At 40.4% G+C, this 26605-nt stretch overlaps 2 protein-coding genes across 6 annotated transcripts in view; one reads left to right on the plus strand and one right to left on the minus strand.

The window, feature by feature from the left end:
* LOC131684512 (maternal protein pumilio) overlaps positions 1-26605 on the plus strand; it is a 389632-nt gene that overhangs the window by 247731 nt on the left and 115296 nt on the right. The gene's annotated exons all lie outside the window — the stretch shown is intronic.
* LOC131684513 (uncharacterized) lies at positions 17111-19926 on the minus strand. Its single transcript, XM_058967464.1, has 2 exons — positions 17234-19926; positions 17111-17177 (listed from the first exon to the last, which is right to left on the minus strand). Exon 1 carries the CDS (start codon positions 19826-19828, stop codon positions 17627-17629), a length of 2202 nt encoding a protein of 733 aa, XP_058823447.1. The 5' UTR covers positions 19829-19926; the 3' UTR covers positions 17111-17177; positions 17234-17626.

The following is a 26605-nucleotide window of genomic DNA, read 5'->3' on the forward strand; positions in this document are numbered from 1 at the left end:
ATTTGTTTTTTTGGTTTGAGAACCAGCCGCCTGGCACCATGCAAACATTTCTCAAATAGGAAAAATTTTGGATAGGACCAAATTTTACGCATGAGGACACAATACCTAACTTAAAAGCTTGGTGATTTAGTGTTTCGAATTCTCCACGACAAGTTTTGCTTACTGCTAGAACGATTGAACAGCACGCATGGCGATAGAGCTACTGAAGAAGAACATCCTTTGATAAAACACGGTTGAAGCGGCCCGTTCCTTGTCCCTTTGAACCGCCAACACCACGTAAATTGGTGTACATCAGTGAAAGACGTTACAAGCAAGAGCAAGGACAACATCGACATACTACTTAGTTGGGTTATTACTTAGCCCATTTCTAAATAATTGCGAGAATAGCTTTACTGATTTCGCGGATGTCGAAATTCTGTCTTGATAGTTTTTAGAAATTCCATGAGTGGACGTTTTGTTCTACAATTAGCTTAATATTACTTTGGGTTACCCTTCATATTGCTCTTAAGTCGTAAAAAATATAATGCGTTCATAGATTCAAATCGTCCTAAATTTTTCATGTATCGTCTTCACCTCTTGTCCGGAAAATTCATTTACAACTTACCGACATGTTATTCATAGTTCAATGTAGGAAAAAGCTATAGGCTTCATCAGTAGGGTTCATTATTTCTCCGGGGTGTGAGAATCATGGCTATTTTACTGTTTTGATTCACAATGTTGTCATTCCCGTGCTATTATTTTTCTCCTCCCTTTCATTGCTCACCAGGAAAACAATGCAACGATATGCCATGGCACAAATCTCTGAATATCGTGGGGAACGTGCCGATTGAACCAACTTATTCTGGTTCTTGACGCTGTAGTGTTGTATCGAGACATTTCATGATCGCGTGTCTTTGGATAAGATGGAGCTTTTTACGATACCTATTTGTTATATTCTAGTACTCCAACCAGAAAACAATATCAGAAATAACGAATTTGATATCCTTCACTTTGCTAAAGACCGTTTAGTTGCATAAGGTACCATCACACTTAATCCGTTTAAGATTATTTTCAGATTGTGTACAATCGGTGATTTTCCCTGGAAATTGTCAGAACAAATAGCTGCATCAATTTCTATTCCCAAAAGCCCTGTACTGATTCCGTGTCCTGAAAACCCAACACCATCAACCATAATATCAGTGATTATAACTTTTTCTCCTGCTAACGTCTTTCACACATCGGACCGCCCTGATGGCAGTGTTTTGTTTAGGTGAGCGAAAGCACTTTCTGCCGAGTACTGCCATTAGGAAAGTTTATCGCTTCACGCGATACCATTCATAAAAAGGCGCCATATTTTTTCATTCCCAACCAGAAAGAGTACACTTTGTTTCGTTAAAAAAAATCCCCACCGCTTACTTCGCGTGTCAAATCGCATACCGGCATCGAAATTTGCCTTTGAAACTACAAAACCAACTTGAGCATGACCTTCAGTTGATCGTAATTTTATTAGCGCGACTTATTTTGCGGTTTCAAATTGTAAAGCTCGCCGGTAGTTTGTTCTAGCACTACTCGAACTACAGTTCGAGGTTGGAAAAAATATTTTCCATCGACCCCCACAAACTGATTACGACGAAAATGACTGTTACTGAAGCTCAAGAGAACCCCCCGAAAAAGAAATACGTTCACAGCAGTGCTGGTGTAAATTATGATTTATTCAATTAGTTCCAATTGTGAGCCCATTTTTTCGACGTCTAGCGTCGTTCATGAAGTCACATTTTGTGCTTTATAGCATAGTGATTCTACTGATGACGCAATTTTCACTGTTGTGTCCTTCGAGAGGAACTTGACGACGACGAGACGGACCTGGAGAGGGAATTCTTTTTCTGATTTGAATAGTTTTCTACTCTAGACGCCTGGTTTGGTCTCGAATGGAATTTACACAGAATAAAGCAGATAGAGAAAATGTGGAATCGATTTTAAGTATCAAGTGAAGCTGTCGTATGAAATGTAGGATTGAATCGAGTGGTTATTTTCTCGTCCCGTGGTCAAATCTGTTTTGGCATTAAATATTTTCTGGCTGCAGAAGAGAACAAAGTAATAAAACACATCAATCTATATATTCATGGTATAGAAACTGATTTCGTCTAGCCTTAGCCGTCTAACTTTTGGACAGATATCAAATACCGGGAAAATCGGATCGAACTCTTATATTTTTTTCGAATCTTAATAATTCATCTGATGTTTATATTTGATATACTTCAGCTAGGAATAAACAAGTTGTTGTTTGTTACGGAACTTGCGTTTCGACTTCGTCTCATCAGAAACCGGCACTAGCTTAGTGAAAGGACTAATTTAGCGCCAGATTGACGCTTAATCAGAACTCTTGCGGGATATCACGCAGAACTAAAGGTTTGTTCAGAAACACAAATAGTGTTTACGTTTTTGGAGTTGGAGCTTAGTCCTGTCACAAAGCTAGTGTCGAATTCTGATGAGATGAAGTCAAAGTTCCATAACTAATTTAGTTATAGATTTTGTGCCCTTAACGCGCAAAGGTGGTTTAATACAATGTAATTTTTAGTGGTAAAAATAGTTTTTACTTAATGTTTCTCCACCAAGGAGAAATATAGCATAGTGCAAGATGTTGTTTTTCCTGGTATTTAAGGATAGCATATTTAAGGATTGCGGGCATAATTTATAAAATATTTGTGCCCAATTAACTGCGTATTCGTTACATTGATCCTAACCTTACAACTGAATTCTTTGACTAACCCATGTAGGTCAAACGGAAAACTTATCTACGCCATATTTTTACGTACATTACGTTAGCTTCGGTATATTACTATAAAAAGTATTAATAAACATATTGAATTAAAAAACGAACCGTACTGAAACCTAATAGTCGATAATGATTCTTACGCTAACGGTTACCAATTACCGTCAATCATTTTCCTAACCAGAATCGCCGTCGTTGTACTGATCTCTTCCAACAAAATATACAAAATTACTTCTGACTGCTGCTGCTGCTGCGGTAATGTAGTGGGTCGATCATATGTATGCGTTTGCCAATCCAGACGGCCAGCCCAAACGACTGGCGTTGAGCCGCGAATCAAAACAGCTGAACGGTAAGTGGCTCATTCGCATTTGTCTGACTGTATATCATTTATGTTGCAGCTGTATTGGGAGTGCGAGAATGTCTCATTTTTTTAAGGTCGTTCTCAGTTTAGTTCAGTAAATAAATCAATTTCCGGTATTTTTTTGTACAAGGAGAGGTACATTGGGGCACAAAGGTTCCGCGAAATAGATAAAACTAAGCGGATTCTGACAAATCTTCGGGTAAATATTCTTGCTTCTTTAGGATACTATAGTTGAAATGGACATTCAGGCAAAAATTATAGGATGATAAAAGTTCCTGTGTACTCAGATATTGTCAAATTTTACAAAAAATTGTATTGCTTGAAAAATAATGCCAATCTGCCCATGCGTACGGTTTTACGACAGATACAATAGAAGCATTTCTATTGTGTTGTTTACTACTACAGAAGACTGGTTGAACATGTCGCGTTGATTAGGACTAGTTTTTGCTTAACCTTCCGGCAGTCGCGCTAGTGCACTGAGTGCACGCTGCTCTGAAAAGCTAGCGAAATCGTCTTGGAGGATCAGCGGCTACTCGTTCAGTGGGCCATATGCGTGACTTCCGAAGGGTTAAAGGAATTATGCGAGAAAAATGGCACACGTTAAATTATGCATATCATATATTGTGTAGTTGTGCAGTGAGCGCGAGAATGTTTTATTTTTTGAGGTCGTTCTCAGATTAGTTCAGTAAATAATCAATTTAATTTTTTTAGCTTATGTTATTATTACTGAACCGGAAATTCATTCAAAAACTATAAGATGGTAAAAGTTCCAGAATTATCACGTAATGTCAAATTGCAAAACAAATATATCGCTTCTAAAATAATTGCTCTCTGTTCATGTATAAGGTTTTACGACAGTTACTGATTATTTCTTCTGTTTACTACTACGGCAGACTTTTGCTTCTACTTCGCGGAAACAAGTTTTTTGGAAATGTCGCGTTGATTAATGCTGTTTTTGTTTGAGGAACACTGTCGTGGAAAATTATGCACAGGAAATTATTGACTTAATTCGGTTTCTCTTGACGCTTGTACGGAAATAAGAATAACGAACACTAGTTTAGAATAATCTGACATAATTGGTTCAAATGTATAAATTGCAATTCTTTTGAATGGTTTCATAGCGCTGATAAGGGCTATTTTGTTTGTCAAAGAAAATATTCTCCGGGAGCTCGGGAGCTGCGCGAACTAAATAATGCAGTCAGTCCACGGACGCTCTTGCATTACAATAATCGCTTTCTCCTCCGGTGTTGATAAGAAGCATCCCGAAAAGAAGGGATCCATAAAGCTTTAATAGCAGTATTAGACTATAAAATCCCAACTTGTCCAAGATTTGCGGCTCGATGCATAAAGTTAGCGGGAACCAATCACGAAGGAACTTCGGACGAATATTTTAAAATTGGTTTTTATGTGTCCTACTTTCCAACCATCGGAAATAAAAATAAGGGTCTTTGATAGTAGCACGGAAAGACACACTATAATTTAATCGTTCTTCACACGCTCTGCCAGACTTCCCGTCAACATCAACAATTTTTCCATTGTGTACAAAATTTCGTGCACGCGTTCAACCTCAAGCATACTTCGTCTCGATGTACAGGTTCACCTCGAACATCGAACCCAAGCGAACGGTGTACAAACTCCAGTTCAAATATCCGTGTACGTACACCGGGTGCGTACACGAGAACGATTTGCACAAGGAAAAAAGAGTCAACACTAGTGATGATGAGAGTGAGAAAAATAAAAGTAGTGCCTTGAACCTATGTGTACGCACACCATGCACGTACATGGGGTTTGATTGTGCAGGCGAACACGTGTACGTGTTCGTACACGAAGTGTGCGTACAATATGAATACACAATACAATACACAGAATCAGAGCGAGCATTGTGTACGATGTGCATATGGGAAGACTGCGCTCTGCACAGCTCACAGGTATTGTATAGCTCTTCGAGGAGATACTCTGTTCGCTGCAAACAGCTCAGAACGAATGATAATAGAAACAAATTTGTAGCGGACCTGTATTTAAAACTTTCCATCATTAAGGTGTTCGATTGGTACACCATTTTTTCCCGTTTGTGAGACGTGTATGGTCACCTTCTTTCAAAGCTGGTATTGATTGCTGAGGTTTCTTTAGAACCTTAGAAAGTTTCCAGAAAGGTTTAGAATATGACTTGGCCCTCCGCCGATTGATCTATTCGATGAATAACAAATCTAGAGTTAACTCTTAAATTTAATATCTGGTTTAAAAAAAATACGGTCACAACGGCAATATGCACATTATGTATCCTTAATAAGTTGAAAAATGCGTCTCCGCGCGACTTTAGGGAACGAGCATGTCAATTTAGTTAATTTATATGATTACTCAAAATGATTATTAAATTATTAATTTTAGTTTCTTTTTTATTAACGACTAAGAGTGAGACAATTTTTCCTTTTTTATGTTGTAACATTTAATTAGGAAGGAATTGGAAGGTGTAATTTTTGTTTCAATATTAAGAGCCATAGTACTCAAGGAAGAGCAATGAGTTAAAGGAAGATAGTTTAGAAAAGCGTGGAATAGGGCATATGAGCAAGCTTAGAGTTTCCGGGCGACTTAACCTTTTGTCTTCTACACGCAGGAGTCAGGATATTTGACATTAAATGCGAGTTTGCGGCACGTCCGGACAAGCGTAAAGTCACTTGCGTTTCCGACAACATAAGTCACTACGCTTATCCGGACATGCCGCAGACTCAGGTGATTCGCATTTAATTCCATAATATCCTGACTACAGCGTGCAGAAGACAAAAGGTTAAGTCGCCTGGAAACTTAAGGCTCATATGATGATATTTCACGCTTTTCTAAACATTCTACCTTCAACTCCTTGCTCTTCCTCGAGTACTACGGCTCCTAATATTGAAAATTTTTTCACACCTTCCAGTCCTTTGCTAATTAAATGTCGTTACAGCATAGTTTTTTCTTCCTCGGCTTTTCGGTCGGTCTTTCAAATCCGAAACGGGTGTTGTATACTGCCCAATATTTCGGCCACTAATTTTGGTCTTTTCGAAGAGAAACTGTAATTTTTTTTAGCATTTTTGTTTAGTTTTTATGTATGACAATTAATGTAAGACACGTCGGACAGTATTCAACACCCGTTTCTGATTTGCAAGACCGAACAAAACGAGGAATAAAAAACTAAAATTAATAAAAAAACATCCGGCCATATTTATATACTTCAAATTATAAATTCATTGCAATTTTGTTAGGAAATCTCTTCCAGTTTAAAAAGCTTCAAACATGGTGATAGAATTCAGCATTGCAGTCGTCAATTGAAACATTGATTGCTGCAACAAATTCAATTTCAAAGTAATGCCATGTGAGAGAAAAGCACTGATTGTCATTTGTTTTAATGCAATTTTGAACAAATTGAAATTTTTACATGATCTTCTTAATATAAGTATAAATGTTTTCAAAACTTTCATTATTTAATATTTTTTCCATGCATCGAACAGTTTCTGAGTTAACAGTGATTTAAAAATGTTTAATTTTATAAAATACAAATACCTATAACTGGAAAATATATCATATTCAGCCAAAACAAAAAATACGTGCCAGGTTTTCGTTATAGAATGCAAGAAAAATTTTTTGGAAGGAATTAAAATCTGACGTGACCCATAAATTTGTAGAAATTTGGCGGATTACCGACATATCCTGAGGGCGGAATGCAGACGTTTGTGATGCTATTTTTTTCAAAATGAATCTTTAGTTGTGGGAACAATCCACACGTAATGTTACAATAGTACAGCATCTCCATAGTACTTGCAGCCGACATCAGTCTGTAAAACATTTCTCACAATTCAAAGCCGCTGGCGACTCTCTACCAGCAGCAACTTTTTGGAATATGCAGTCAATATTCCTTCGATTCAACTGTACGAGTGTGTAAATGTATTTATTTATTTTCAAACTTGTAAAAATAAAATTTTCTCCAGGTCATTCTATTTCCCAATCACATTCGTAAATCCTCATGTTGTTGATGCGATATAACCATCAAACAAGTCATCGGACTCGGAACATACGTCAGCAACACTCGCACGAGGCAAGGGTTCAACGCAAAACAATGCTCAAAATCAATAATAAACAAGTTCGGTAAACGAGCGAGATTCTAAAAATGGGAAGATAGGGGTAAAACGACACTGGTGGAGCACCATTTTCCCGGAACTGGACCTGAGGAGCTGGTGGTACATCTTTGTGTATTACTTGACGAACCGAATGGTCAAAAATGTTCCCAACTATTTTGGTGCTATAAGGACACGCCATACCGGCGGCCGGACGAGTACGTCACATCACGACTGTAGTGTTGCTGATGGGGTACGTACGGCGGCGGAACAGCATCGCATTCGACGTATGTGAGTAGTAATTCTCACCCACATGTCGTTGAAAGACCGAGAGAGAGCGGCTTGCGGTGGTAGGAAGGCAGATCCAACTCAGCCGAAAACCAGCCATCCATCAGTTCATCATTTGCGGGAGTACACTTATTTTCCCGCAACGTACATCATCTCCGCCGTCATCCAGTATGTGTGGCCACCACCAACCGTACGATGACGAGCGCCGGAGGGAGATGGGACAACGACGCGGTATGTCTGTCGAAATTCAGAATGAAGAAAAATACGACGTCCTGCCTTGCGGCTACCGGTCATCGCATACGCCGCTCCGACAAACTGTCGGTCGGTAAGAAACGGACACTATGCACCAAACTGATTTTCACCTTTTCGTCGCTTCTCATCGAACACTCAGTCACTTTGCATGTTTCGGGAACTTCGGCACGGTGAACGTGGAAAATGATTTTTCTTTCTGTATCTTGTTGTTTTAAAAATAAATTACTGCGTCAAGCGACGATGTTCCCAAATTGGTAGATGTCGGCGGCGAAAAAAAAATTCCGCTGGTGGTTGCGGAGATGTTTAGCACCGAAATTGCTAATCGTTCAAATCGGCACCGAAATCTTACCCATCGAGATAGGTGTAATCATTTCCTTTTTTTGATTATTTGGTCATATTTTTCTTCTTTAGTGCCAACGGCATTCAATTGCCTAGATATTATTAAGTTGGGAAAGCTATGGTACCTAAAGTAAGACAAGTTTACCTTTACAAATAGACATGCTTGTAGACTCGACGATTTGCAATAACTCTACCGAAGCTCGAATACTGTTTACCAGCAGAAGACTGATTATTAGTTTTCGTAAGATATGACGCCTATCCTTAATGACCCTTTTATAGTTTTCAGATCTGTATATTTTCACCAACTAGTTCTCACTTGAGTAGTATGACTCTAAACTTTTCACAACTTTCTCAACTTAGTCATCTCTATCCAATCGATTGCCATTCGAACAAACACATTACTCGCAATTTTGGGCTATCTTACGGCCCTAGTTTTATAGTGGTACCATAAAACGTTGCATTAAATCCGTGCCACCAGTGTGCGAACGAGCTACAGTTCATTAGCTACGCGTAGCAGGTTGTCATTTTTTGCCATGAGAAGGTGGCTGGCGCCGTTGTTTCACGTGTTGATTGAGAAACGGAAGCAAATATTTTTTGCACGCAAGGTACAAGTAGTAAAAGCGAATCGAACAAGTTGTTGAGGCATTATTGGATCGAAAGCCAAATCGATGATGATCGTAAAGTTTTAATCTCTCTTCTCTTTGTCCTGTTTCAATTCAGATTCGGCGATAGGAAGTATGGTTACTGGTTTCGGTTGGAGTAGAAAACGGAACAAATTAGAAAGCGGATAGAGAAGTAGATTAAAAAATGGCAAAAATCTAGATAATTACGCAAAAAGGCGTAAAAAATCGCGCACAATGCGCAATCAATTGGCGTTGAAAGAAACCACGGATCGGTTATGTGGAATGCGAATTTTCGCATCTTACTAACCCAATTTATCAAACCCTAATTCAGCCGAAATGCTTGTCCTTTAGATTTTCAAACTAGAAATTCAACTTAATTTCATGTTAGGTCGTGTGCCCTTAATGCTCTAATTAGTTTAATCCAATTTTTCCATTTTGGAAATGAATATTGCATAATGCCAGACGTTGTTCCTTAGCCAAAAAACCATCGCTTGTTTTCGCTTTCTCGTCGGTGAACCAGAGCAAAAAAAAAGGCTTAGCTTCTCGGGACATCACTTGGCATCATATATGTCGTAGGGCTGTTTGGATATAGTGTCCAACTAGTGCTAGATTGGGTACTAGTTAAGATACATCGTCTAACTTGCCCGCAGTTGGTGCTAGTTACTGATGAGATAAATTCGAAACACAAAAATCAAACTTAATTCTAAAAAGTTGTTCCTACAGTAGGTCGTGTCTGTATTTCTGAGAGTATATCACTAATACACTCGATGCCACGTTTATTTTACGACGACTATTATTTTCGGCGACGCAATACAGTCATTAATTTGAATTTGAATTTTGATTGTATTTCTTCCTTACTAAGGTAATTGACCACGTCATAGTCTGAAGCAAAAAATGCCACAGAAAGTTCGTTTGATTTGGTGCGTAAGCCTCGGATAATATAAAGTGAACGGACGTTCGAGTTCATTACATACGTTGTTAGTCTTCGGTTCGAGAGAGGAGCTTAGCGGTGTGAACGGGAATCGGGCTAATACGATTAAACAAACTCCCTTCAGATATACGATCCGCACAGTGGAACAATAACAATTAAAAATGTACGTGGCCTATGGAGTCTCCCATGTACAATTCCACCATGTACGTAATGCTGTTCTGATGACAGTCAAAAATTAGATAAAAGAAATTTCAGTAGAAAAAATAACATATGTACAAGATATCGTCGAACTTGCCAACGTTAGAATTCATATACTCGCATATAAAGACGATGATTCAGTCGAAGCTCGACTGCACGATCTGGCTCCGCATATTTCCTGTACTGAACTGTTTCATTGTAACCTTTATGTTAAAATACGCCAAGGTAATATAGAAATGATACTTGGAGGAGCTTCTTTCAATCTATTTAAAACGGAATTCGCGTGATAAAACTGCGCTTGAACTGACAGGAAAAAAATATCCATTACAATAAAAACGTACGTTGGTACGCCATCAAATACTTCTGCTAAACTGCAAACTTAACATAAATTACGAAATATATCAAATCAGTCATACAATACACTACCCGACCAGGAGAAAATAACTGGGCAATAACCCGATGATACTATTTTTTGGTATTCATACCAAAACTTAGTATTAATTGATTATTATACCTCATTGAGGTATTAAGCAGGTATTGAAGAAACATTTTTTAATACCTGCTTAATACCTCAATGAGGTATAATACTTTATTTTAGTATTATTTATGTATTCCAGTGATTTTTACAAATACCAAACCAATACCTTATTGAATACCTCCATAGAGTGAATTTCATTATTGGAAGGTTGAAAAATGTTTTATTATTATTCAGGTATTAGAATAACTCGTTTCATTATCAAATAGTTATTTGTAGAACATGTCCGTGTTATTTTTTTTTTGGTATTTTACCTCTTATGCACAGTGTTTTAAAACGTCGTTTTCGTTCTCAAAATTAATAGCGTCTAAACCGTTGACTTTAGAGGTATAGTATGTTCGGAGAAGTTGTTGTTCTTATGATTGCGCATCCACAGGAGGTTACCGTTCTGTGATTAATTCACCTATAAGTGATATACGAAATTTATTTTTCGAACTGATTGAGATAGAGACTTTGTGTCTTCGATAAAGTTGTAGAAAATGTTACTACAAAAGAAATTGCTGAAGACACTATATATCTAGCTTCAATCGTTTACGAGTTATGGAACATATTATATGGAAGACCCCTTAAAATTAGTTTTTTCATGATAACTTTTTTAGACATTCTCGTATCTTCTTGGAATCTTCCACAAAGTTGTTTGCGGTATTGAAACACATATTTTTGCTTAGCATAGTTACTTCCTATCTGTTGAATTTAAAAAGATATTCCAAATTTTACGATATTTTGGGGGTAACTTCCACCTTAAATAATTCGTTAAGGAGCAAAAAGGAGCAAACAACATCATAACATACTGAAAGTACTAGCTTTTTACTTTCATATAATGGCCCGATTGTTAGTCGACGCGTTTCTTCCCGAGTGTTATGTTCAATACAATATGCCATCGCAGTGGTATAAAACGAAATATTCAAGCGCACTGCGACAAACAGCTTCATGTTTTTATGGTAAATTGCATAGAACACGGTCGCCTATAACATGCAATGCATATGGTTTGCCTTTCAAATATCAAATTACAGTTTTGGATGTGTTTAATAATGTCGATATTTGCATTATAAATTAGATAAATAAATTTATTTTTAATAATCGTTTTCTACGTCATCTTCAAAGTTTCTTCTTCCGTTAAAAGAGCTTTGGCGTCTTCTAAAAATCGTTTTATGCTTTTTTTAGCCATCCCCGAGCCTCAGTCACGACAGAATCCACATTGTGAACAGGTGACGTTATTCAAGCTCCATTATAATTGTCACGAAAGACATTAATAAACCTTCTGGTAGGATTTTCATAATTTTTCCAAGCTTACCAGTATCCACTGATTGCTTAAATTTCACATGACACACTTCTCGAACGCACTATATGCTACGTTTCGTACTTTGATCATGATTGTGGTCAAAGTTCTCCTTTCCTTTTTTGACATCGATGAATATGTTTCATGCAATTTTCCATGAAAGGTTGAAGCTGCTTATTGCAGTGCGCTTGAATATTTCATTTTAAACCACTGTGATGGGATATTGTATTGAACATAACACTCGGAGAGAATCGCGTCGACTAACAATCGGACCATTATATGAAAGTAAAAAGCTAGCACTTTCAGTATGTTATGAAGTTGTTTGCTCCTTTTTGCTCCTTAACGAATTATTTAAGGTGGAAGTTACCCCCAAATTATCGTAAAATTTGGAATATCTTTTTAAATTCAACAGATAGGAAATAACTATGTTAAGCAAAAATATGTGGTTCAATACCGCAAACAACTTTGTGGAAGATTCCAAGAAGATACGAGAATGTCTAAAAAAGTTATCATGAAAATACTAATTTTAAGGGGTCTTCCATATAATATGTTCCATAACTCGTAAACGATTAAAGTTAGATATATAGTGTCTTCAGCAATTTCTTTTGCAGTAACATTTTCTACAACTTTGTTGAAGACACAAAGTCTCTATCTCAATTAGTTCGGAAAATAAATTTCGTATATCACTTATAGGTGAATTAATCACAGAACGGTAACCTCCTGTGGATGCGCAATCATAAGAATAACAACTTCTCCGAATAAACTGTACCTCTGAAGTCAACGACTTAGACGCTATTAATTTTGAGCACGAAAACGACGTTTTAAAACACTGTGTTATGTAGAGCTCATTAATACCATATTGTGGAAAACAGTCGTTGGTATTGATACCTAAATTTAGTATTCCGCAGTTATTTTCTTCTGCTCGGGTATGTATATATGTGGAGTTCACCTAGAAAAATCTTAGCAAACAAAACAGTTTGGGCTGCTCTTCTTGTCCTAACAATCTACAACTGTCTTCGTATAGTGGAATATTGGTAGGGTCTTGCAACGGGCAGAGTGAGTGTCCAAAGCAACTCTAAGATTACATATTTGAAGAATACGCAGTAGTTGCTGTTCTCCAATAGAGTACTCGCGTGGAATTCACTTATTCTGGAGGAGATACAATATTACACTGTATTTGTGACAACTGTTTTTAGCAATTTTGAGGAGTACTAACCATCGGAAATTATCCAAGAGTTGTTGTACAGCTAAGCAATGCCGGATGTACTTTACCACCATGTAGATTTCACCGTAGTATAGAATATACTACACCCAGGTGGTAATATTGTAGCTGGCTCATTAATAAATAGCTTGAACAACAGTGGGAATAAATTACTTCCTTGAGGAACACCCGTTTAGTTTGAGGCCGGGGTGGAAACGCGCATTTTATTTTAAATCTTTTGAGACTCCGATTTCAGATCAATAGAAACTCCGATTAACTTCAATCGTTCCAAAAGTATTGCGTGGTTAACACTGCCAAACGCGGATTTCAAGTAGATGTACACCTTTTCGATCTAAGAAGAAACAATGACAAGAATCGTAACATTTTTGTAAAGAGCAGTAATATTTTTATTTTAATACTAGATACTAGCGTAAGTGATCATTTTTATGTACATTTGAGTGTTGAGTTGAATGACGTCATTAGATTTTTTTATGCAAGGTCGCGTTCTCAAGCTATGCACATTTAAAGCTAATTATACGGAAATAAAGGTTCAAAATAGTGTTTACGACCAAGATTTCATAATTTCGAAACCATTAATTTCAGAGGTTTAGTATCTTCTGATAAGTTTTAAACATAATTCAACATAAACATAGCGCATCTCTTGAAAAAAAAAACTGTTTTTGGTAATTTATCCCCGTAGAAGTAATAATTGAGAATCTGTTGTTCAAAAAGCATTATCTAGAGAATTGTAGTCTACAGCAAAGTTATTGAAAATGGAATTAGAAACAACTTTGTTGTATACATGACTGCTCCATGTATTCAGGGTGTCCAGATATATAAGGTTATTTGTGGAACAATCATTTAAAACAAGCTGTTCTAGCATTAATGGTAACAATTATTCCTTCATTCGTTTGACCTTCTGCAAAGTTGTTTAGAACAACGAAACACACATTTTTATTCTTGGAATGAGTAAATACTAGAATAACTAGTTATCCTGAAGAAAATTAGATTTAATAAAATTTCGTAAATATTTTTCTATATGTCGATATGTAGCATACATAGATTTCTTGTGTCTTCAACAAAGTTTTTTCTAATACCATATAACTTTACTGAAGACTTATTACTCCATTATTACTTATAGGAGGGTTGATCATTAAATTACTGAAGCGAAGCGCTGAATTTAAATATATAATACTTTTCAGAAGAACTTTCAATGTTATGGTTTCGAAATTATGTGATATTTACCGTTGAAATTGTTTTCTAAAAAGTTATTTCAGAATTCAGTGCAGAACGCGACCTAGTATACAGACACTAATTACGCCATTCAACTCAGCACCGAAATGTACACCAAAAATAGTAACGAGTGGCATTTTTTCTATTTTGCTTAATTTTTAATCTTTTTGGTTAGCTATTTTTAAAGAAAATAATACAAAAAAGTAAATGATCATAAGAACCGATCCTGACGTACTAGTGACAATAAGCAAACGTCATTTCCATCATGTTCCTTCTACTTTAGGAAAAACAACGTGCTGTCAAAGCACAGTCAAGTTGTTTTTTTTCCCGAAAAGTGTGATCGTTTTGCTCTGGTTTGTAATTGATTTAATTTCTCGGAATATTGTTTTCCATGCGGCTACTTGTATTTATTGCGAATAAAGTTTATTAAACCCTTCGAAAACTCCATCATTATACTGTAAATATTATGACACACTTGCCTTCCTTCTATCTCAAAACATTTCTTAACAGTTTTAAAAAAACTTCTCACCCAATAAACAACTGAATTCATCTATCAAGCTGTAAAAAACAGCCACAGACGCGTCAATTCCCATCGACCCAAACTCACGGCTTCCCATCTGGTCGCGAAACTGGCTGCGACTCATCCCACTTGATGTGCCCTTTCTTAGGTCCTTACCGTTAGGCCTTTACAGACAGAAGCCCGCTGCACACAAATAAGTTAGGTTGTTCCACCGATGAAAAATAAGAAGAAAAAAAGAATACTGGTTTTGTGCCTTCGTCACTGTTGTTGTGTTCACCACCGCAGAACCCTTATCACCAGTGGCGGCACGACGCTGCTTGCTGGTGGGACGGTGAATGGCATGGCCCGCAGGTTCTAAGATTGCCACCGTGTGGACCGACCTTTTACCAAAATTTTGCACAGTAATAATTCAACCTTTGTGTGCCATCTTTCGTCGTTTACAGTTTTTTTTTCTGTTTGTTGCTAAGATTCTGTAACGCTTTTTTGTGGCTATCGTTGGTTGTATGTACAATGGGAATGACAAAACGGTAGAAAAGTGGACAGATAACTTCCTCATTCTCGAAATTCTCGTTTCGATAGCGGTTGATGTCGTTTTTTAAATCTTTCTATATCAAAATTCGTTTCGCTCGGTACTTTTTCAGAACCAGCAATTTTTTAGATGGGTATCGCCAGCATTACTTTAATTAAGGCTTTCTATTTTTATCCGGTTTGTCCGTTCTATTTTTTATTCGTGTAGTTGTGGACCAAAGGAGGTAGCCCTCATTTTTTTCCAAAACTGATTTTTTTCATTTCCTGATTGTTCGAAATAATTTACATGTAGTTTCGTTCGACAAGTTTGGAAGCTATTTCCAATTGGAATAGCAGAAGCATAATACTATAATTAGTATGCAAACAGAGCACCGTACTTTGCAATGCAACTTCTTGAGCGAAAACCCCCCTTTTATGAAGCCCCGATTCACCTCAAACTTTTTCAGGTTATTGCTATCAGATTTTACGACCAGAAGTAGGAACAACATACAACATTGACGTCCGCTCGACGTAGACATTTTTATCAAACCAAAAAGATTAATTTCAACTTTATCCATTCTCCGCGGCTGACGCAGTAATGTAACGTCAGAAGCGTTTATCATAATACGTTTCATTTTGAACATCCGGGGAACATTTTCAGAAAAGAGAACACGAGTGAAAACCGGCAGTAGATTATGTTTGTCGTTTCGCGTTTGTCATGTTTCTTGTTTCCGCCAGCAACCGGTTTATTATGGGTTCTAACGGACAGAGATGTTTCATGTTTAAACTTGTGGAATTCGAAAAATGATTACAGACGATTTTGTTTGGTCAATTCCTTCAGTTTTGTGAATCTCGCCGTTAATGGTGCCTTTGGTCACGAATAATTTGCTACGTTTGCAACAGGTGCAGTAACTGTTCAAACTGAATGAGTTCTCGTCGTTGGGCATCGTCATTTGCAGCAGCATATTGTTCCATGAACAGGATGCCAGATCCGGTCAATGTTGCTTCAGAAAAGAATCATTACGTCCTTGTAAATGTCAACGACTGAACTTTTTTAATATTTTGATAGACCCAAATATGAATCATACTACAATCTTTGTTGTGGGAAATAACATTTACAATATTTAGAATTTACACCTACAAATTTATGTGCTGTTTTTGCTTGGGGCAAAAACTAACTCAGGTCTGGAAATCGCGTTGGGTTCTAACCTGAAGTATATTTCTGGTTCGCCAACATCACCTCTGTTTTGCGTGAACCTAACTCAATTTCATAAAAAACGCTTGTTTGAAGTAACTATTCTGGTTTCGTTCCTAAATTCTCAAACGAAAACGTCAATAGGAACAATTCCGAGACTTCAAGGAATCTAAGGATATGCATTTTTTTTTAAATTCTGACTCTGAACGGCTAAGAAATAGGGTTTTAAAATATGTAAAACTTATAAACCGCTATACCATTTTAAATGAGATAACAGTAGAGCCCTTAAATAGTGGCACTCAAACACGTAAGATTAATTTTTAATTCGGCGGTTTAAACCTGCATTGAAGGTGTGCTCCTTATGTTATACTAAACTTTCTAAACAGAGAACTGGGGAGTACACAAGCCACACCCCCTCTTGCTTTCATTTTCTGACTACGTCTATGTTATTCAGCAATTCATTCTGAACATTTCATTCAAAGGCACCAAGTGTCTGCGATGAATATTTTCTCATTTATTCAAGTTTAAAGTATCGGTGTCGTGGTATACCGACAGTGTTGGAAGAAATAATTAATTTCTGCATTTGGATTGAACTATAAGTTTTAAAATCGTTATAACTATTTTTTGAAATCTCGTAGCTAGTTACCGTCTTCGACAAAGTTGTTAACCAAGATTTGAATTATCGTTTTATAAAGCTGGTTTTTCATATTGAGTGAAATGGCGATCTTTATTAACGTAAATGCAAAATAATTGATTTCCCCATATAAAATCCCATCAAACTTTAAACGCAATGCGCAAACCCGTTGTTGCGGAGACAACGAAGCTGGATCTAAATAAAACAATTTATTCCGTGGTAGAATGCAATTATAAAATTCCTGCAAAATGTAATTTCTAATTCAGTGTTCAATAATTCAACAACTTTTCTACATACTTTTAGCGATCTAGCTTCGGCTAAAATTCTCTGGCAACACTGTCTATTCCGAACGATCGTACCCTCAATGCTTACACTGACCTATGCCAATAATAGCTTTTAGTCAAATGAACGCGGTTATGATCACTACTTCACTGTTTTCGTCTAGCTTATGTTGCTATTTACTAGGTTATTCACTAAGTAGATTGAACAATAGCACTAGCAATAGTAGTAGATTTATAATTTTAACGCAGAAATTCAATTTAGGCAATAGTTTAGTTCACTTTTGATTTTTATATAGCAGTAGAATATAGTATAGAGTAGATTTACGATGGCGATTTGTTTATATTTACGTCCTTCAGGTTGCTCCCGATCCTTTCATCAGGTCGGGTGCGGCGTGCAGTGGCGCAACATTTAGTGGGGGTAACGAAGCGGTAGTTGTTGACGGGGCGTAGTCAACACTCCCCCCAGAATGCGCGAAGGATCATCTGGAAGCGTATTCGCTATAACGCCAACGTCGAGTACCGCTAACGATACTGCAGGGCGTTCGTAGATTCCACCAGATGCTGTTTGTACGGTGGCCCGCCGTACCTGTCCGTCGGGAGCCTGTTGCGTAGCAATAACTCTACCTTTAGGCCAGCAGTTTCGTTCGAACTTTGAGTCAACGATTATTACGACGTCACCGACCGTAATAGGCTTCGACGGAGTGAACCACTTGGTTCTTCGTGTGATCGTAGGCAGATAGTCGTGGACCCATTGCTTCCAGAACCTGTCTGCCATGACCTGTGACTGGATCCAACAGTTCTTTCTGTACACATGGCTGTCGTCGAAGGGAACCCACGACCTCAAACCGTTTGCTGATCCTAGTAAGAAATGGTTAGGTGTTAGGACGGGCGATTCATCGTCATCTATGGGAATGCTAGTCAGTGGTCTTGAGTTCACGACGTTCTCGACTTCGATCAAGGCATTTTGCAGCACTTCGTCGGTGGGTAGCCTACTGGGCTGAAGCTTAGCCAAGTTAGACTTCACACTACGTATCAACCGTTCCCATGCTCCTCCCATATGTGGTGAAACCGGTGGGTTGAAAGCCCACTGAGTGCGGCTTGATGTAAACTCGCTTGCCAGTCTGTCGTGATCGAGCTGCTGGATTGCTGCCTTGAGCAGCTTGCTTGTAGACTGGAAATTAGTTCCCCGATCGCTGTAGATGACTGCTGGGACACCCCTCCTAGCCATGACATTTCGAATTGCCATAATACAAGAGTCGGTAGTCAGTGTGTAAGCTATCTGCAAGTGAATGGCGCGAGTAGTTAGACAGGTGGCGAGAACCCCCCACCGTTTTTCCGAATGTCGTCCTACCAGGACCAGTATTGGACCGAAATAATCCACCCCCATGTAGGTAAACGGGCGGCTAAATGCAGCCAAACGTGACTGCGGAAGGTCAGCCATCGCTGGAGGTTGTGGTTTCGCTCGATCATTTTTGCATCGTTGACAGTTTCTCCGGATTGCATGATACGTTGCTTTCAGCCGAGGAATACGGTAGCGCTGCAAGACTTCGTTGACGATTGTCTCGTGGTTTTGATGGTTGAAGCGCTCGTGTGTGTCGGCGATGATCAGTTGGGTGATGTGGTGTTTCCGAGGAAGAATAATGGGTTCAGCAGCATCACGATCAATGAATAAACATGCCTTTGTTCGACCCCGGACGCGAGCAACACCGTTTTCGTCCAGGAAGGCGCCGCGAAAGAGCAGGTTATTTCTGATTATCTTTTTTTGCTCTCCTTTCGAGAAGTAACTCTCAGTCAACGTTGCGATCTCATCGGCGTAATTCTCTGACTGTGCTTGGCGGTACAAATAGTTTTCCGCTTTAGTCAGTTCTTCCTGTGTCAGCGGTCCAGCAAAACATCGTTCTCGTCTCGAAGATCGCTGCAAGTTACCGATATATCTGAATATGAATGCTACGCGACGTAGGAGTGGAACCCATTTGGAGCATTTTTGCGGATTAACGACCGGGTCCACCGTTGGTGCATGAAGAAGTAGATGCGGACGAAGCTCTGTTGTCGTCGGTTTTCCGAGATTAGGGATTTCGGGCCAGGCGTCTCCGTCTTGTCGAAGCAATTCTGGACCACGAAACCAACGACTGGCCGTTGATAAATCGGGAACTCGGGTCCACTTTGTTCCTTCATCGGCGACGTTCAGTTTCGTCGGAATCCATCGCCAATCATTAACGTCGGTCGACTCCAAGATTTCACTGACGCGGAATGCTACAAACTGGCTATATCGGCGATGGTCGGATCTCAACCAGCATAATACATCTTTGGAATCTGTCCAAAAGTATCGCTTGCTGATCTTGATAGAAAGAGAGGCCAGTATTGTATCCGCTAATCGAACGCCGAGTAGAGCTGCTTGAAGTTCGGACTTTGGGATGGACAAGAATTTAAGGGGTGCTACTCTAGTTTTTGCTCCTACTAATGAGCATTCGATAGCATCCCGTTCTTGGAATCTTAGATATACGACCGCTGCAAAGCCGTTCTCGCTTGCATCCACGAACGTGTGCATCTCTGCTTTAGCCCTTACCGTTGTCAATGTCCGGTAACATCGTGGAACTTCCACCAGTCCCATCTTCGGAAAGACCGCGAGCCATGTCAGCCACTTCTCGAACTGTGCGTCTTCGATTTGGTCATCCCAGCCGACTGATGTTCTCCAAATTTCCTGAAGAAGAACCTTCAGGAACATTAATAGATGTGCAATCAACCCCAAAGGGTCATATATCATCATCAGTGTGCGTAGAACTTCACGTTTCGTTGGTCGACGACAACCTGATAGCAAAACTTGATCATAGCGAGACGAAACTTTGTATGTGAAGCAATCGGTTGAAGTGTTCCACCACATTCCGAGCACCTTTTCTGTTGTAGTTTCGTCGCCGATGTTAAGATTTTTCTCCTTCGCCGTTACCTCCTTCAATGTCGCTATTACCGTACCAGAGTTAGATATCCAGTTGCGTATTTCAAATCCTGCTTGCTCGTGGATCTTTTTCACATTCTGAGCCAGTTTCACTGCCTCTTCTTCCGTCTCCGTGCTTACGAGCATGTCATCAACGTAATGCTGCTTGATGATAGCGTCCACTGCTTCTGGGTACTCTTGCTCGAATCGTTTTGCGTTGGTGTTCTTTACATGTTGCGCAGTACTTGGCGAGCAACATGCCCCGAAGGTCATTACCTGAACGACGTACACGCTCGGCTCAGACTCATTGCTATTTTTCCAAAAGAAACGTTGGCAGTGCTGATCTTCGTCTCGCATTCGAACTTGGTGAAACATCTCTTTGATGTCACCGCTCACTGCTACCTTGAACTCACGGAAGCGAATCAGTACTGAAAGAAGCGAAGTCAGCTGGTCTGGACCCTTCAACAGGACTGAATTTAGGGAAACGCCGAAAGCGGTTGCTGCGGCATCCCACACCAGACGAAACTTACCCGGTTTGTTCGGGTTAGCAACTACGAAGATAGGAAGGTACCAGATTCGTGCATGACGTACTTGTAGTTCTTCTGGAGTCAACTTCCTTACGTAGCCCTTACTGACGTGTTCCTGGATCTTCGTCTCAAGATAGTCTGCTAATATTTGATCCTTGCTCAATCGGGTTTCTAGACACTTCCATCGCCTAAAAGCCATCGCTTCGCTGTCCGGAAGTCGGACGTGATCGTATTTCCAGAGTAAACCACACTCGTAGTGCTTATTTGTTGAACGAGTGAGGGACTCTAACAACGTATGGGCACGCTGATCTTCCTGAGAGAGGAGAAGTTTGTTCGGTTTGATAACTCCCATGCTATCCAACGCAAAGTATGATTTCATTATTCTGTGCAGGCCATCATCATACTCCTGTGTACAGTCGCACCTTTGGACGCCGTGGAAGTTCACGTGATTACCGATTTCTTCCTTCCCGGTGCAGTTACCGTAAACCGTCCATCCCAAACGAGTCTTCACCGCGATCGGTTCGTTTCGATCACCTTCGCGACTCTTCATTCCGTACCCGAGATTGGCATGGTCCAAGCCAATTAGAATTCGTGGACTGACGTCGTGGTAGTCCTCAAGTGGAAGCCCAGACAGATGCGCGTATTTCTCCTGTAGAACAGAAGTTAGCAATGTTTGCGGTCGTATTTGTAGAGAGGAGATCGTGTTAATCCCTGAAAGTTCATACTTCGTCGAGCTTCTTGCCCCAGAGATTCGTAGATTCACCTGCTGCGATTTATTCTCTACCTTCCGCGTACCACCCGTCCACTTCAAGCACAGGGGCTTTCTAGGTCCTTCGACACCAAGCTCTTCTGCCAGGCTTTGTTCCATCAAAGTTAGCTCGGATCCATCGTCGATAAATGCATAAGTCTTCACCTCCTTCTCCGGTCCATACAGTATGACAGGGAGAATGCGAAATAATACTGCCGACTGTCCTTGATGCAGATTACAACTTTGTTCCGGGTGTTTCGGTTCAGAAGGAAACATCGGTAGCTTTGATGTTGACGCCTTATCCTGGTGGCTATTCTGATTGTGGAGTAAAGGATGGTGCAAGTATATGCACCCATTTATGCCGCATTGTTTTTGCTGTTTGCAGGAGCCGTTGTGTTTGCGAAGACACTTTCGGCATAGCTTGCATTCCTTAACTGTTGCCCACTTCGAATCGTAGCTGAAACCCTCAAATCTGTTACACCGTGAAACCGTCGAACAGTTGCCCTTGCACACCACACACAGGTTTTTCTCGGGATCTGTTACAACCCGTATTGGTTCACTGAGTAACTCAGATGGTTTCGCGTCGCTTGAGTCCGATTCGGAATGAAAATTTAGGTACCCGTCCTTCTTGACATTTCGACTTCGCTGATCATGACCTGAAGTAGGCATCACCGTGCTAGCATCTTCCGCTACGGTATATAACCATGCACTGAAGTCGGCAAGATTTGGGTTTGGGATACCACGAGCAATTCTCGCCCAGTCCAGCTTCAGGGATGCCGGCAGACGTTCCACTAGCTCATACCGGAGAGACGCGTTGAAAATAAAATCTTCAACTTCACACGCTCGGACCGTCGCGATCATGTTCTTCACTGTCAATGCAAAATTGACTACCGTTTCGAGCTTCTCCATGTTCGGTGATGGAAGACTTCTGATTCTTTTAACGATGGATAGAATGATCGCTTCTGATCGTCCAAAGAGCATCTTAAGTGTAGACAGTATATCCGCTACATTCGACGGGTGAAGTAACTCGCATCTAACAGCATCCAATGCCTTTCCTTTCAGGCACTTCCGCAGTCTTAACATGTTCTCCTCGTTTGTGAATCCGCACATCTGCGTAGACGAGTTAAACATGGCGTAGAATAGCGGCCAGTCCTCCAATGTACCGTCAAACTCGGGCAGATCTCTTGAAACCGCCTGACGCGCCGCAATCTGACTTCGGTTGAGAACGCACACTGTCTCGTAGGGGATCGTCGCTACTTCACCTTGTTGCGAGTGATCAGGTCGTATCGGTGTTGATTGCTGACCTGGAATGAAGGTATTGTGCCCCGTCTGGATACCGGGATTCGTCGAGGGGATGAACGCCGGTCTTGGATTCATGGTCTGGATACCGGGATTCGTCGAAGGGATGAACGCCGGTCTTGGATTCATGGTCTGTGGTCGATGCGAGAAGCCATCACCAAATTCCGCTGGGCATGACGGTCTAGCTTGAACGTTCATTTGGGCGAACTGGAGAGCTGGCAGCTCTCGTGCTGGCTGGTGGAAGTATGCTGCTGGAATTGCAGAAGGTATATCCGTCGCTTGGCTATCAATTTGCGGCTGAGTACGAGTTGCGGTATTGTGACCTATCCGGATACCGGACATCGTCGAAGAGATGAACGCCGGCCTTGGATTTGTCTGAGGTCGATTCCGTGAAGAATGATGCGACGCATGTTGCGGGAAGCCATCGCCTAATTCCGCTGGAAACATCGGTCGGGCGTGGATGCTCATTTGGGCGAACTCTAGAGCTGGCAGCTCTCGTGTTGGCTGCTGGAAGGAAGCTTCTGGGATTGAAGGAGGCATGACCGTCGCTCTGCTGTTACGTTGCTGATGGGCAAATGGACCAGAACGAGTTGAAGTCAATCGAAGCTGGTACATAAGGCCCTGGTGCTGCTGTGCATCTTGTGCCGATGGAGATACGAACGGCTGAACCACTTGGTCTTGCTGTTGTGCCAACTGCGCCTGAAGACATACCTGGGAGCGCGCATCACGCTGCTTGGTATGAATAGTTGATGGATTCCGAATCTGCTGGACGACATCCAGAGCTTGGTGCTCCTCGAGCTTATCCGAGACGTTCGGTATGTGCCCATTTGCCTCCTCTGCATCTAATCCGGAATCTTCAGCTTCGCCGGCACGTTCCGTTTCAGCTAACCACTCCTCTACTTTCGCCGCGTGGTCTGATTCATTGATCTCCGCCACTGACGATGATTCGCTACCGTATTCCTTTAGAACCTTGTACCTTTGTTCAAGAAACCGCTTCTCCATTTCGAACTCTTCCTCGAGCCTTCGAAGTTCGAGTTCCCTCAACCGCCTTGTTTCACTTCGAGCAGATCCAACCTTGCTCTTGGATCCAACCGATGGCGTCCTGTTTCCCGTTGGATGGTTTTGATGCTGTTCGGTCTTTCGCTTGGTGGAACTGGTGGGGGGGACGAATGTGGTCTTGCAGAACGGGCAAACCCAACTGACGTTAGCGATGTCCTCCGTAACCTGCACACATACAAAGTGAAACCACTTATCGCAGCCATCACACTGCACCATTTCTTCATTATCACGCTCTTGACACAACTGGCACTGATATTCCCGAACTCTTCGAGTTTCGCGTAACGGATTTCGCCTAACACTATTCGCCGAACCAATGTTACGCTGTCCGACATTGACTGCATTGATTTGCCCGTATCCTCGGGATTGAATATTATTGGCAACGTCAACATTTACCTGTCTTCCGACGCTAGGAGGGCGGAGGAAATAACCAGTGGGCATGCTGGCCACATTTCTCGCCGCCGTCAGTGCAACGAAATTACTTCCGGCTCCTCCTGTATGCCCGGGTGCTGGAACCTGCATGTTGGGTACAGACCTTGACGATTTCTTCGACATTTAAAAGAATTTTATAAACTGTTGCGGAGACAACGAAGCTGGATCTAAATAAAACAATTTATTCCGTGGTAGAATGCAATTATAAAATTCCTGCAAAATGTAATTTCTAATTCAGTGTTCAATAATTCAACAACTTTTCTACATACTTTTAGCGATCTAGCTTCGGCTAAAATTCTCTGGCAACACTGTCTATTCCGAACGATCGTACCCTCAATGCTTACACTGACCTATGCCAATAATAGCTTTTAGTCAAATGAACGCGGTTATGATCACTACTTCACTGTTTTCGTCTAGCTTATGTTGCTATTTACTAGGTTATTCACTAAGTAGATTGAACAATAGCACTAGCAATAGTAGTAGATTTATAATTTTAACGCAGAAATTCAATTTAGGCAATAGTTTAGTTCACTTTTGATTTTTATATAGCAGTAGAATATAGTATAGAGTAGATTTACGATGGCGATTTGTTTATATTTACGTCCTTCAGGTTGCTCCCGATCCTTTCATCAGGTCGGGTGCGGCGTGCAGTGGCGCAACATTTAGTGGGGGTAACGAAGCGGTAGTTGTTGACGGGGCGTAGTCAACACCGTGAAGCAACCGACCGCTCCCAAACTTTGCACAGGCATTTGGGACCACAAATGGAACTCAAAAAGTGCTGTGCTGAAAAATGTCATTTTCGAGCCACTCTATTGACGACATCTAATGTGAACTGAAGAATGAATTTGGTAAAAATCTACCAAACTCTACATGGGTTAGGGTCGTCGTGATTCACGAACTGTTCCCAACGGAGCTGGTGTGGTGTGTATTTTTTTCTTCTTTTGTTATTTCTTTCTTCGGTAACATGCAAAAGAGCACGTGAATATTCAAAGGAAATGCAATACAAATGCCCACGCGATTTAAAAACTTCCAACATTAACATACAAACGCTCGAACCTATGGGATAACACAAACCCGGTCGCAAACGCGATCATTCACGCATACATACTAGACTGGCCAGAAAAATCATGAATTTTTGAAAACTCAATCGGCCCACCCCTGATTCGATTACTAGTCCCACCAGGAGTACTTGCACTAAAATTTTCTAACCAAAACATGACTCGTATTTTTTACTACAACTCTTCTGAACATACTATTGAGCTAAATCTAGCGGTTATTTCACAAAAATGTTAAGTTCGTGGGAATCGAGTACTGATACACAACCATGCACTGCTAGGCTCTATGGAAAACTGACTCAGACATCACTTCGTTAAAAGTTTAATAATTTTTTTTAACAAAGCCGGATTGACTAGTAGACTTCGACAAAGTTGTAGACAATTAAATTATCTTTCTTATTTTCACTTACAGTGATAATACGATGCATACAGTGGCACCCAGCGGCAAAAAGGCGAGTTAGTGGGTTTTCTCCATGTAAATTGTCGAAAAATCTCATACATACGCTTCAAATTTGGAACAAGTACTCCTGGTGGGACTAGGAATCGACTCAGGGGTGGGCCGATAGGGGTCTTTTTTCCTGTCACTCTAATACATACTCCCATAACCTCACAAACATAGAAAAGCCCTGGCGATTAAATCAACGTCGTAGAACTTACGAGCTCATAAATGGGGTCTCATCTCGTTATACAAACATTTGCTAGCGATCATGAAACATATTCGTCATGGAGCTCCCATTCTAAAATTCGGAACTTAGTGTATACTAGACTGCAAGGGCGCCATATTTGTAGACTCCGGTGAGATAGGGGTGCTCACTTTCTTCCTTCCTTTGAACCTCATACTCAAAATTAAGCATCGGCATGACGGCTACACGGTTATATGAACGAATGCACGCTAGCATACGCGACATCAAAATGCCTCAGTTATTAAAAACGTTAATATAGAAAGGCTCGTGTCCTTCGCGATAATACAAATCTAGTGACGCATGCGTAATCGCGAACGTCCGTGATCTCAAAAACATAGAAACGCTTAGGTGATGAAGTTAATATGTTAGCACTTCCGGATTTAAAAAACGCCGTCTCAAGCGCGATTATACCAACGCCCGTTCCTACGCAAATATGAAACGGTCACGTCCGGAAGCCTATACTTTTGGTCCTAGCAGTCTAGGTCTATGCCTTCGATTTGGGTCTCAAACAAACTCGTATATACTAGAAGTTTCAGAGCGCCAACGCCGGATACCAGATATAGCGGTGATATGGTGAACATCCCTTTTAGATCTGAACCATACACTCAAATTTGCGGTTCTCTCGAACATTCAACGTGAATAAACGGATATACCCA

Source organism: Topomyia yanbarensis, chromosome 2 (genome assembly GCF_030247195.1).
Source record: "Topomyia yanbarensis strain Yona2022 chromosome 2, ASM3024719v1, whole genome shotgun sequence".
NCBI classification, from domain to species: domain Eukaryota; kingdom Metazoa; phylum Arthropoda; class Insecta; order Diptera; family Culicidae; genus Topomyia; species Topomyia yanbarensis.